General features: G+C 58.1%; 1 protein-coding gene and 1 pseudogene across 8 annotated transcripts in view; one reads left to right on the top strand and one right to left on the bottom strand.

Annotated features, from left to right (window-relative positions):
* Nucleotides 1-438: 438 nt before the first annotated feature.
* Nucleotides 439-3,066, bottom strand: LOC145715381 (guanine nucleotide-binding protein G(s) subunit alpha isoforms XLas pseudogene; annotated as a pseudogene).
* A 1,566-nt stretch (nt 3,067-4,632) lies between these two features.
* LOC145715382 (uncharacterized) overlaps nt 4,633-12,301 on the top strand; it is a 30,768-nt gene continuing 23,099 nt past the window's right edge. For 2 of the 8 annotated variants that reach the window (XR_014137499.1, XR_014137498.1), the window contains exons 1-3: nt 5,031-5,413; nt 6,996-7,176; nt 11,811-11,893. Coding sequence is in view for 1 of the 8 variants with exons in the window: in XM_081795371.1 (XP_081651497.1) it covers nt 4,639-4,759; nt 6,996-7,176; nt 11,811-11,893 (385 nt within the window). In the remaining 7 variants the exon portion in view is untranslated. Of the gene's footprint in view, nt 4,760-5,029; nt 5,414-6,995; nt 7,177-11,810; nt 11,894-12,301 lie in introns of those variants that run through there. The other 6 variants (XR_014137497.1, XR_014137496.1, XR_014137501.1 and 3 more) reach the window with 4 other exon arrangements.

Below are 12,301 nucleotides of genomic sequence, written 5' to 3'. Positions count from 1 at the left end.
CAGGGGCCCAACTCATTCCCCGAGATGCCCCACCACCTTCTCCTCCGCAGTCTTCGCGCCGCCCGCCGCAGAGCGCCAGCGCTCAGGTACCTCCAGAGTGTGTGCAAACACGGAAAGTTTTTGCCCGCGCCATGGCGCAAAACACAAGACAGCCCGTTCCCCAGTACAAGTACACGGTCGGCGGGTAATTTGGGGGTGCCAGCGATGGGAACTGGGGGACACTTGAGCATATCATGCACAGGCGGACACAATATGGACACCAACAGACACCAACGACAAGCTGTCTGCGTCCAAGCAGCAGGGCCAGGCGAGGCGGGGGCGCACCTTTCCCCAACGACCCCAGCCCCCCTCCCCCCGCCCGCGGCCCCAAACCGCGGCTCAGCCCGGGGGACCCCGGGGCCCCTCCCCGGCAGTTCCTGGCTCACCTGAGGCCCCCGCCTTCCTTGCCGGCCCCCACCCCAGGACTCGGGGGCGTCTTACGGTCGCTGGCGCTGGCTTGTCCAGCCGGAAACGACCCTCAGTGTTGCTCGGCACCACTTTTCTCCCTGGAGGGCACATACTTCGACCACCCACACCCAGCCGAGGCCCCCTCCCGCTCCCAGGGCAAAGTTCGGGCCCCTCGCTGGAACTTTCTAGCAGTCTCTTCCCGCCTCGGCCTGGACACCCCCCTCCTCCCGCAGCCAGGCCCCGAGCCCCACCGGGCAGCCCTGCTCCCCGCGGGCAGAGTCCGCCGCATTACCTAGAAGCAGCAGGCGGTGCGTACACATGTACCCCATCTTTTCTTCCTGGAGTTGTTTGTCGATGAGCTGGCTGCGTTTCTTCTCTGCGCGCTTCTGGGCGCGCTTCTCCAGGGCTTCCTTGCGCATCTGTCTGCGCTTCTCCGCCAGGGGAATCTTCTTGACCTTGGGGCCGGGGGCGGCTTTGGGCTGGGGGCTCTCGGATCGGCCGAAGCAGCCCCCGAAGGCCTGCAGGAGGAACTTGCGGAGCAAGTTGCGCCGGGGCTTTCGGCGGCGGCGATTTCGCCGGGGCTGCAGCCAGCGGCGGCATCCGGAGGTCCCATCGTCGGATTCATCGCTGCTGTGGTCGTCGTCGCTGCTGACCGACCTCTCGTCGTCGTCGCGGCCGCGGCCAGACCTGCCCCGCCAGGCAAATGCGCGAGTAGGCTGCGGAGTAGGCGGATCGGCAGCCTGGATCTCGGGGCTGGGGGGTCGGAGGAAGCGGAGCTTGGGTCGGGCTCCAGACGCAGGGGCGGCAGGGGCTGCCCGGGCGGCAGGGGCTGCCCCGGCGGCCGGAGCGGCAGGGGCGGCAGGAGCTGCCCTGGCGGCTGGAGCTGCCCCGGCGGCCGGAGCGGCAGGGGCGGCAGCGGCTGCCCCGGCGGCTGGAGCGTCAGGGGCGGCTGGGGCTGCCCCGGCGGCTGGAGAAGCAGGGTCGGCCCCGGCCGCTGGGGCTCCGTCCCCGGGAGAGGGGACTTTTCCTTTCCCTGCAGCAGAGGCGGCGGCTGAGCCTCCTTCCATCTCGGCTGCTTCTCCCTCAACTGGGGGTCTCTCTCCCTCTGCTCGCTCTCTCTTAACTGGGGCTCCGGAGACCTCGATGGGCGGGCCGTCAAGCGCGATTGGGGGGCTGTCCATGTTGACGGGAGCGTCGTCGACCCCAACGGGGGCGCTGCCAATCTCGAGCGGGGGTCCGGAGATCTCCATCGGGGGGCCGTCGCCCGCGAAGAGTGGAGGAGATCTGACAGCCTCTCGGGATGGGCTGCCGATGGCGCCGGGGACCCAGAGGGGGGGCTCGTTCGCGGCGGGAGCGAGGAGGACCGCACTCGGGACCGCGACTGCCGCGGGCTGGCCGATGCTGCCGCCGTCGATTTGTGGGATAGCTCGGGGGAGCCCGGGGGGTGGGCTGTCGTCCCCAAAGGCTGCTCCATCAAACTCAAATGGCATAGCCTCCTCAGGGGGAGGACTACAGTCTCCTCTGAAGCCTGTGGTTGCTTCAAGGGCTTCAAGGGCTCCGGGCTCCTGGGGAGGAGTGCTAAAGACCCCTGCACCTGGGCCTCCTGGAGCGAGGTCTGAGACCTGCAGGAGAGGCTGGCTGCAACCTCCCTGTGCAGGCTGCTCAAACTCGAAGGGCATGGCTTCTTCAGGTGGAGGGCTGTAGCCTCCCAGGCCGGGTGTGGCATCATCGAAGGCTCCGGGCTCCATGACCGCTGGGCTGAAGACCTCAGGGCCTGCATGGGCCCCAGTGGTGTCTCCGGGCTGCTCCAGGGTAGGCCAGAAGCCTCCTGGGCTGGGCTGCTCGACCTCGAAGGGCATGGCTTCCTCGGGAGGTGGGCTGTAGCCTCCGAGGGCTCTGGTTTCCTCGATGGCCTGGCCCAGGTCCTGGCAGTTGGGTCCGGAGACCTCGGGGGGTCCACAGGCCTCGCCTTCAATCTCGAGGGGGACGGGCTCGCTGTGAGGCGGTTCGGTCTCCATCTCTTCGGCTGCGCCAGGCCCAGGACTGGGGGCAGCTGCCCCTGGGGCCTCCAAAGGTGGTTGCTCGGGCTGTTCCCCGAGTTCAAGGGGGATATCGCGTTGTCCTGACATATTATTGCCGTCGAGGCAGTTGCGCACGCCCATAACACGGTGGCGGACTCTTAAAATAAACTTGGGGCCCCGTGAGACGGAGCACCCAACCGAACTAGGGTGAAAAAAATATCTTCAAAAAAATTCAAAGTATCAGCTAGAAAGTTCTCCAACCTCACTTTCCAACCCTCTTGAGGTCTGGGGCTTGAGGGCCTCAAACCCAAGACCAAAGCGGAAGCAAGTCTATTGTTGCCGGTGCAGTTTTGGCTCCTTCCTGGCCACTTTTTATCCCCTCAGGCTGCCCCTCGGCGCCCCTCTTGGCCTGCCTTTGTCCCCTCCGCTCTCTCTCTTTCTCTCTCTCTCTTTCTGTCTCTCTGCTCCAGGCCAGCCCCGCCTGCTTGGATCTGAGGAGCGTGCCGATTCGGTCCGAAAATCGCTCGTAGTGCTCGCTCTCTGCCACCAGAGGACGCCGGCCCCGATGCCAAGGCGGCTCCGGGAGCCGGATCCTGGCGCCGGCAGCCCCGGACTTTGGGTAAGGGGGCCGATGAGCGCAGGCCTCGCAGGGATGTTTTGGCTCCTTCCACTCCTCTCCCTGACTGATTTGGAGTCTTTCTCCTCTCTTATCCCCTGGCCAGAGAGAGAGAGAGAGAGCTCTCCTGCGTTGCGGGACACGTGACGCAAGACGTGGGCCCGGGCTGCTTGAGCGCAGGAGCTGAAAACCCTCCCTCCCAGACCCAAATGACTCTCCTCGGGGGAGGGGGGAACCGCAGGAGGGTTTCATCACCCCAGGATACCCCTGAACCCCTGAGCCGCAGCCCCCAGACCTGGGCAGCCTCCAATCTTGAGCTCCAAGTCCGGAGTGCCAGGCTTTGGGCGCGTGGGAAGGGGGCACGGGCGCGCGCGGGGATGCGACAGGTGGTCGTAAGCCCACCGGCAGAGCGGAGAGAGGCGAGGGGCGAGGGGCTGCCGCGTGTGCGCCCACAGTTCGTTTTTAAAACGCCTTAGGGTACTTTCCACCGCTTCTGCAGCGTTTGTTTGCCGGTTTGTCCAGGCTGGCTCCTGTAAAAACACTCAATGTCCCCCATCCCCATCACACTCTGGGGGTCCCTGCGGTAGTCTAGAGTGGCGCAGGCAGGGTTTTCCCCCCGATTATGTGGACGATGATGCAGGGGAATAAGAGGGTCTTGGGCGCGCACCACGGAGACCCTCTAAGCGGTAGTTGCCGCGGCACGGAACGGGGGTGGGGGGGCGCGGGACACACGCAGAGACCCCATCCGGTGCAGGCCTCAGAGTTCCGGGGGTCCTACTGTTCTGGGGAAGGGTTAGCGGGATTCGTGTTGGGACCTGCGGCTGGCTTAGCGTGGTCTCAGAGACTGGACAACCCTGTGCGCACAGAACCCAAAGATACACACTGTGCCGCGCCGGCAGCAGCGGCTGTGATGTGCCGCTCTCGGCCGCGGGCGCCGGCTGCAGGGTCGGTCGGTCCGCGGCCCCAGTTCCTCGCCAGCCCCTCGCCAGCCCCCCTCCGGCCCTTCTCCTTTCGCTATGGGTATCCCAGGGCAGTCGCTTTACTTTTCCACTGCTAGAACCCCCAGAGGCGCGGCATTAAGCCCGGCCACAAGTGTAGCGGTCGCCTGGCTGCGCTCCTGTCGCCGAAGCTCGTGTGGGTTTGGAGCCGGCTGGGGTAAATACCCGCACCGGCGGGGTGGGCTTGGCGCGTGCAGGCGCACTGCTCTGGGTCTAGGGTCTGGTGTCTGCGAAAGGATTTGAGCCGCGGGGAGGGGGGGGGGGGCGCGGGCGGGAGTTGCTGCTTGCGGGTCACGTACGACCCGGGACGTGGGCATGAGGGCTGTCTCGCCAGCGGGTGACACGGACCTGCCAGCTACCTGTAGGGGCAAGGCAGCTGGGCATGAGGCAGGTGGTCGCCTGGCGTGCGGGCGGGGGAGAGATGGCAGGAAGAGTTTCACGAGCGGTGGGCGGCGGCGAGCGGGAACACAGCTCGGGTGGCTGTATCTACGAGCCGCAGGCGGGTGAACCACGCACGGTCCAATCTCGTTAAGTCCAACGCATCCCTCTTAGAACGATGGGACCACAGCCACGGCGCACCACCGTCCCGCACCCACCACCCACGTGGCCGTGCTGCGGGAGAAAGCTGACCAAGTCGGACTCTGGGCAACGTGTGGGGCCCCCCAAAGGCGTGACAGGTCAGCTCCATGGGTCTACACACTTGGAAATGCCAACACTGAACTTTGGCTCAAACTTTGGCCAACTATCCCCGTGAGCGACGGCTCAACCCTCTGGGCGTCCAACTGAATGGGCCAACTGGGTCGCGACCGTCCACTCACTCCCCTCCGACCCCAGTGCCGGGTCAACCATTGGGCTGGGGTCACGCCAATCAAGGTGGCCTGGCGAATGAGCAGGGGGCGTCCGACCGGAAACCGGATATGAATGGGAGGTCCAATAGGGGGCGCCGCGTTGGAACGCCCTAAGAGGTTGTGCTGCTGGGGTGGTTGGAAGCGGTTGGTGGGCGGGCGTATGGCGGCCAGGCCTGGGACGCCTCGAGGCCGGCTGGCGCCGTGGGGTCACTCTTCCTGATGCCACAAGTCACAAAGGCTGGAAGGGAAGGTTGGGGGCTGACAGGGGTCAACCCTAGGTCTCGCAGGTGGCGGTGGGCAAACCCTCCCGTCCGGGGGAACCGGTGCTGAGACCAGGCGAGAAGGAAGAAAACGTCCAGGGCCTGGAGGTAGAGGGCCAGGACCCTGAGGAGGGAGAGGGCTCACTGCCCCGATGCAGAGGAGCAGTCCCAGACGGAAAAGGAGTTGAGGCCCCAGGGCTGCTGCGCCCTGCCGAAGTAGAAGGTCAGTAGACATTGGGGTTTGGAGCCCCAAAGGGACGGGTTGCTCCCGTTCCGGGCCTTGCTTCCCCAAAGCACTATTCATCAAGGAATGGGTACAGGGTCTCTTTGTTTGACATCCTCAGGGGCGTCTGGGACCCCCTTTGTTCAACTCTTTGGTATCTTTGGTTCTTTGCCTGGGGAGCCCGTACACTGAGGGGATAAAGGCCGGGTAGATACCAACACTCCATCCTAAAGGATAAGCAACATAAAAATGAGAGGAAAGACCTCTACTGGTGGTGGGGTGGTGGGGGGGACTCGAAAGTGTTGGTGGGGAAAATGGCGTTTCAAATGGGCCTCCGTGGATGGCTAGGGCCCTTGGCTGCCATTGGGGGGTGGGGGGGCGGGTGGAATGATAGGTGTGGGCCCATCAGGAGCAAAAGGGGGAAGCTGGGTAAAGAGGACAGGCCACAGCGCAGAGTCTTGGAGGCGCAGTGGGAGTAAAGAGGGACGAATGAGATCAGATCTCTCTGAGGATACCAGGAAGTTTCAGGGCAAGCACTCTCGAGGCTGTTCTGGTAGGAAATGGAGATGATGAATGCCAATTGTGCTGCAAGGGAGGCTTTGCGCTTAGTTTTAGTAAAGATGGAGGGAGTGTGGAGGATGGTCCCACCGGAGCGAACAAAGGACGCCGTAGCTGGCCTTGACCTTTAAGGTGGGGAGACCCACATGCAGTGAAGGAAGCAGCAAGGCTGAATGAGGGGACTCAAGAGGGCTCCCAAAGGGCCCTCGAGCATCTCCTGTGCTCCCAAGGCACAAAAGGTAGAGAAGCCAAAGTGTGGCGCCTGGACGGTGGGGACACAGGTGACACGGGGAAGCGGGGAGGATCTTGGGGAGGGGTGGCATGGTGGCGGAGCCAATTTGGGTTTGGACTCGGCAGAGGTGAAGGAAGGATGGGAGTCGCAGTGGGGTTTTTCACGGCCTGTTAATTAAGAGCGTGGGCCTGAAGTGTCGAAGGAAGCGCGAGACCTCAAGTTCACAGTGACAACCATCCTTCTAGGATATGGAATCAGGGGCTCAGATACCACCCTCAAGGGGAGGAATATATCTGGTGACAGAATCTGGAGTAGCGCACTAGAGGAGAAGAAAAGCTGCCTCGGGAGAGAGCAGTGGGCTAGGAAGGACTGGCGGGGGGGGGGGGGGGGGGGCGGTACACGGGAGGGGAGGATCTAAGAAGAGCCATGTACCTAGTCAGGACTGTGGCTTCTTAGCCTCTGTGCTGTAGACATCGGGGCCAGACCATTCTCTGCTGTGGACTGTCCTGGGCACTGTAGGGTGTTAGCAGCATCCCTGGCCTCTACCCACTAGATGCCAGTAGCAGCCCCTTAGTTGTAGCAGCCAAAAATCTGTTAGATTTTGCCAGATGTCCTCTGGGAGGCAAAATATCGCCCCCGGATGAAACCACTGCTGTAGGCTGAGAAAGGACCCTCAGATCGGAGTAGGAATCATTGTAATTGAAAGGTAAATTAGGACCAGGGAGAAAACATTACGCTGTTTACCTGCGATGCTCCCTATTGTCTACTCTTACTAATTTTTTTCTTCCGTAGGGACTGGCCACCAGAATCTGAAACCTCAAATCACTCACGTGAGGGGGTTCAAAGCTGAAAGCATCACAGATCAGCAGTGGGACTTGAGACGCCTCAGAAGTGCGTCCAGATGTTTGAGGAGCTGGCCGACGCGAACGGCAGCTGGCGGGCCTGGCCACGGGGACCTGAGGACCCCGCTAGGGTAAGAGCTGGGGGCGATTAGCTGCTGGGTTGACTGGGGGCGGCGGGGGGCGGGGGGAGGTGCTGTCTGGTGAGCATACTCTAGACTGGTGAGCTTTCTGGCTCAAGACAGAAATGGGGCCTGGCCCTGGATGCAGATTGGCCAGTGACAGGTGGTAGTGGGTAGCCTAGGCCACAGTGCCAATTCTGGATGGATTTCTATCAGAGAAAGGGGTCTGTATCTCGTAGGAATAAGCAGGAACAAGGAAGGAAGGTCAGTGAATGAGTTCACACCGATGACGAAGAGGAAGGCAAGATAGGCTAGTCACAGGGTGCCCCAGAGAAGGGGGTGCTGGGGTCAAGGGCAAAAACTGTGTGCCAGGGTCTGGGCCCTGTCCCCACAGGGAGCGAGCGGGAGCAAAGGCGTGCAGTGAGACGGGTGTATCCATCAGAGAAGGAAAGGGCGGGCTGTCAAGTCCAGGTGAAGGTCTGTGGGAAACTGCGTATCCTTAAAAAGATCCTTAAAACTGCTACTTAAAAAGAATATAGATTGCCTACACTCCACAAGTCAAGAGAGGAAACACTGCTTATGTTTCAGTTAACCCGCATTTCTGAGGAAAGTCCGCCCGTTCACCAAAAGGCCCAGGTCCCTCAGGTAGGCTCGGCTCTTTGTAAGCGAGTAACCCCCTGCGGAAAGAAGGTATTTCTTCACTCTTGGCTCTCTGAACAGCACCGTCGCCATCTGTAGGGACATGGCCCCCTGCCTCGGTGACCCCGTGTGGCGCCCTGGGCTTCCCAAACTCCCATCTTCCTGCTATATTGACACCTGCACCAGCACACGTCACACTCCGCAGATGGCCGTTAGTACGCTTACATTCGGGGATTCTTAGTCGTTGCCAAAAGCACAAGGCGCATCCAAAGTTTAAGTAGCTGCCTGTCAACTTTCTCATTTCATCCCCGTATCCAAGAAAGAGAAAGCAAAGCAGGCAGAGAAGGAGGTGGTCGAGAGGGAAAGGAGCAGAAACCGGGCAAAATGATCCTTTTTTTTTTTGGCAGTGGTATTTCCTCCTAGCCTAGCGTTTGGGGTGGGGGCCGTCTGCAGAAGAGCACTCTCTGCAGACCACTCCCGTCATTGCTGTCTGTCCGTGGATTTCTTTGGAACGCAGAAAAGGAGAATCTTTTCACCAGCTGGGAGGAAAAAGCAAAAGCCAAAAGGAGAGAGAACCCCGGGCAAGAGGATTCCGGCAACTGTTCTGTTTTTCTACCTCCCGGTGACCATTGTTTTCTGAGTGCGAGAAGACTTTGAAGCTGTTCGGTTAATCACCGTTCAGTTAAGACCTGCCGTGCTCATCTTTCTCCATTCTAGCATCTCCTCTGCCAGCCTCGGCCGGTGGAGGCAGCAGCCTCCTGTCTGCAGAAGGGTCTGCGTGACCAGGCTGTTTCAGGCAAACGCCAGCCGGAGAGAAAACGCCTCAGATGGAGGTCAGGGGCAGGTGCACGGCTGAGATTACAGATGGGCCGAACCAGACTTAGGGAGACACTCGATCTGCTCAGATTAACAAACCCCGTGCTGCAGCCCCAGGGGCGGAGGGTCTCCTCCCGGGAATTCAGACCCCTTCATTCAGCTCGCTAGCTAAACTCAGCAGCCCTCGACCTGGAAGGGTTACCCACTTCTGCTGCGGCCAGGCACATGGCCGTCCTCTGACGGCCTGTGCTAGCGCGGTGGGCCCGCACATTCTCGACAGTCGCTGGAACTGGGCTGTGGGTTCCTTCTCCAGGCTAGCTGATGATGCAGCAGAGAATGTGGAGGGGAGAAAAGATGAACAGTGCCCCGGGAAGGGGACTAAGAAAGGGGTAAAAGTGGGGACTAGAAGGGCAAGAGGGAATCCCAGAAGATAAATCTGGCTTTAGCGGGAGCTCTGTTTAAAATTCCGGGAAATCGTGGCGGAACTTCCAGGCACTCTGGGAGCATCTGGGCACCGTAACCTGCATTTTTTTTTTTTTTCAACGTTTTTTATTTATTTTTGGGACAGACAGAGAGAGACAGAGCATGAACGGGGGAGGGGCAGAGAGAGAGGGACACACAGAATCGGAAACAGGCTCCAGGCTCCGAGCCATCAGCCCAGAGCCTGACGCGGGGCTCGAACTCACGGACCGCGAGATCGTGACCTGGCTGAAGTCGGACGCTTAACCGACTGCGCCACCCAGGCGCCCCCGTAACCTGCATTTAAGGGGAGTGGTGGGTCTCATGTTAGCGCAGAGCCTCAATTTCCCAGGGTGCGTTCTCCTCTTGAACTCTAATGGAGACAGCAACGTAAGCCAGAGTATTCAGCAACCGGCTCTCGCCTGGGGGAGGAGAAACTTGTCTTCAGCTGGCCACCGTCCTTGGCCAGTGTGAGAGTCGGGGCCTCTCCCTGAACTGAGATCCAAGATTTAGGATTTGAGCTATAAAACGACATTTCCTAGGTTGTAAATCTTTCATTTTGGTTGAAGCCACTGAGGCACGTGTACAAAAAACTCCCCTGTACCTATGGAATGGAGACCGTAGAGACCCTCCAGGGAGAGGTGACCTTAAGGGTACCTAAGCTGCAAGCCCCAGGGTGGCCCTCCACCGCTGTGCCTGGCTATTAAAAATGCTGTTCCCGACGCTACCTCTGCTGCCACCAGATTTTTGAAGATGGCCACGGAGTTGCCCCTGAATCTCTTTGTCCCTGAATCTCCCCTTATTTGTGCGTGCTAGTCTTTATAGCTCTAACACGGACGGGCTTTGTGACTCCTGTGTCCAAATCTTCTCTTCTGTTCCTTCCCTACTGGTCGTGTCTCCCACTACCTTCCAGTTTTCTCCGTGATCCCCCAACACCTTCCTTTCCCTTTGTTGTTCGCAAACCTTCCCGCACGTTAACAGGCACCACTGCCATCTGTGCACGCTGACCCCCCCCCCCCCCCCCCCCCCCCGTTACTTTGCAGCCTGCCTACCCTAAAATAAGCTCATAGAATAAAAATAGGCTGTGTCCACGTGCAAAGCCAGGAAAGCGGCCTCCCCAGTTCTACCTTGCAATGGGGAGTCTGCTGGCAGGCGGGGGCTGTGGCGCCAGCTCCTCTTGGATCTTGGATGCCCTGCCTTTCCTGGCTGAGCGTTGTCAACAGGTGACAGGGGCCCCGCACTGCAGACTCTTGGCCTTGGGAGAACTAAGTCACTAGGCTGTTTATTCTGGCTTCTCTGCTATGTGAACCGACTGGGCACCGGCACCAGGATAGGTACCAGGGGCTGGGGGGGGGGGGGGGGGAGGGGGAGATGTGAGATTTTTTTTTAAAAAGGGAAAACCAAACATTAGTAAGATTTATCTTATATGTAGCCTTGTAATGTGCAGCCAAAAAACAAAAAACAAAAAAAACAAAAAAAAACACCAAAACTGGGATGTTCAACCATTACTATTTTTTTTTTCTTTTTAACTCCATTTGCTCCGCTAGCCCGTGCATTTGCCATGGAGGAAAATTGGTTTAGGGGGAAGTGCAAAAAAAAAAAAAAAAAAAAAAAAAAAAAATCTTAGCCATTACAAGGTCCTGCAGTATAGAAACAGATATACAGTAAATTTCTATAACTATGGTATTAAAATTTCATGGGAGAGAAGCAATTAAGGAAAAAAAAAGTCTGAAAAAGCTCTTGGGAGGGAAGGATAATAAAAACAAACACAGGAGCTAAGGAAATGGGTTTATCCTAACTAGCTGCAGCCTCGGAGCTGCGTTGGCAGGTCTGGCCTAATCAGGACACTTACGAGTGACTGAATGATACATTCAAGCACTCGTGGTCACTTGACACGAGTCATTGCTGTCCGACCGCTCTCTCCCAGAGCAGGTAGCATCACCTCCAGGCTGCAGTAACGCTGGCTTCAGGCCCCCTGCTCCCCCCACTCGGAAAAGCTTGTTTTCACACACGAAGATCGAAGATCGGGGAGAGCAGGTGAGGGGACCAAGCAGGCACAAGACAAACACTTAAAGATCTGCTCGGAAGGATGGCCATTTTTCCCCTTCAGGCTAGTAACAGGACCCAGTGGGATTCTGTATTCCCTAACTTGCCTCCTTGAACCGTTTTTTTGCCACCCATTCAAAAACAGATCGGATAGAATCAAAATGAGAACAACGCAAAACAGATTCCTTCACAACCGGTGCTTTTTATTTGGTCACCCTTGAACTTTTTTTTTTTTTTTTTTTTTTTTTTTTTTGGCTCCGTTAGCGTTAAAGTCACGGACGGAGTGAGACTGGGCAAGCCTGGGCTTCATCGGCCCGCACGCATTTGGAGCTGAAGGGGATACTGTGAACATCTCATTCAGTTCCTTCCATTGTCCGTGTGAGGAAACTGAGGCAGTGAGGTGCTGGGGCTGGCCCAGGCCTAGAGGTCCTTGGGGCTTACAGGTCCTGCTGTCCACTCGTGGGGCAGCAAGATTCAGGAAATGGTCATGAATGTCAAAACCCCGAAGGGAGGGCGAGGTGTCCCATCCCTCATTCTGGAACAGGGGGATTAAAGATATAATGGGAGAGCCTGATCCCTGTTGCTGGGCAATTTCTAAGAGCAGGGCAGCCCTTGAGCCGGCGTCTCACCTCTGGAAGCTTAATTTGAGTTTAGTAATTGGTTTTTTGTTGTTGTTGTTGTTACAGATACATGCTTTCCCCTACACCATGGTTTCTGCTCAGTTTCCTCTCAATAGCTTCCGTCTGCAGGAAGAGCGGTGATAACACAGGTAAATTGAGTAAACGCCATTCAGATTATTTAAAAAAAAAAAAAAAGACCTCATTCTTACCCACATGGAAGTTTCAGCTTCCTCATGAACTCTTCCATCCCAGCTGCTAAAAGTGAGGGCTAAAGAGCGAAACGGCTGTAAGCAGTTCCGGGGGCGAAAACCAGCTTCGAGTGCGTTAAAGAAACATCCTCTTAAAACAATTCCAAACTTTACACTTCCCGGTTCTTGAGTTCCGATAAACATAAATGAAAAGTTTTGTTTGCCAAACTTTCGAGGTCAACCTGGGCCAGATGGCTGGACAGCACACAGCATGTGACCACTGCTCTAATTTTCCAACTCAGAAAGTTGAGTTTTAAGAGGACCTCTGTCCAAGAAAAAGCAAATTTCTATTAAGTAAATGATCCACGG

Source organism: Panthera onca, chromosome A3, assembly GCF_046562875.1.
Source record: "Panthera onca isolate mPanOnc1 chromosome A3, mPanOnc1 haplotype 2, whole genome shotgun sequence".
NCBI classification, from domain to species: Eukaryota; Metazoa; Chordata; class Mammalia; order Carnivora; family Felidae; genus Panthera; species Panthera onca.
This window is presented reverse-complemented; position numbering and strand designations above follow the sequence as displayed.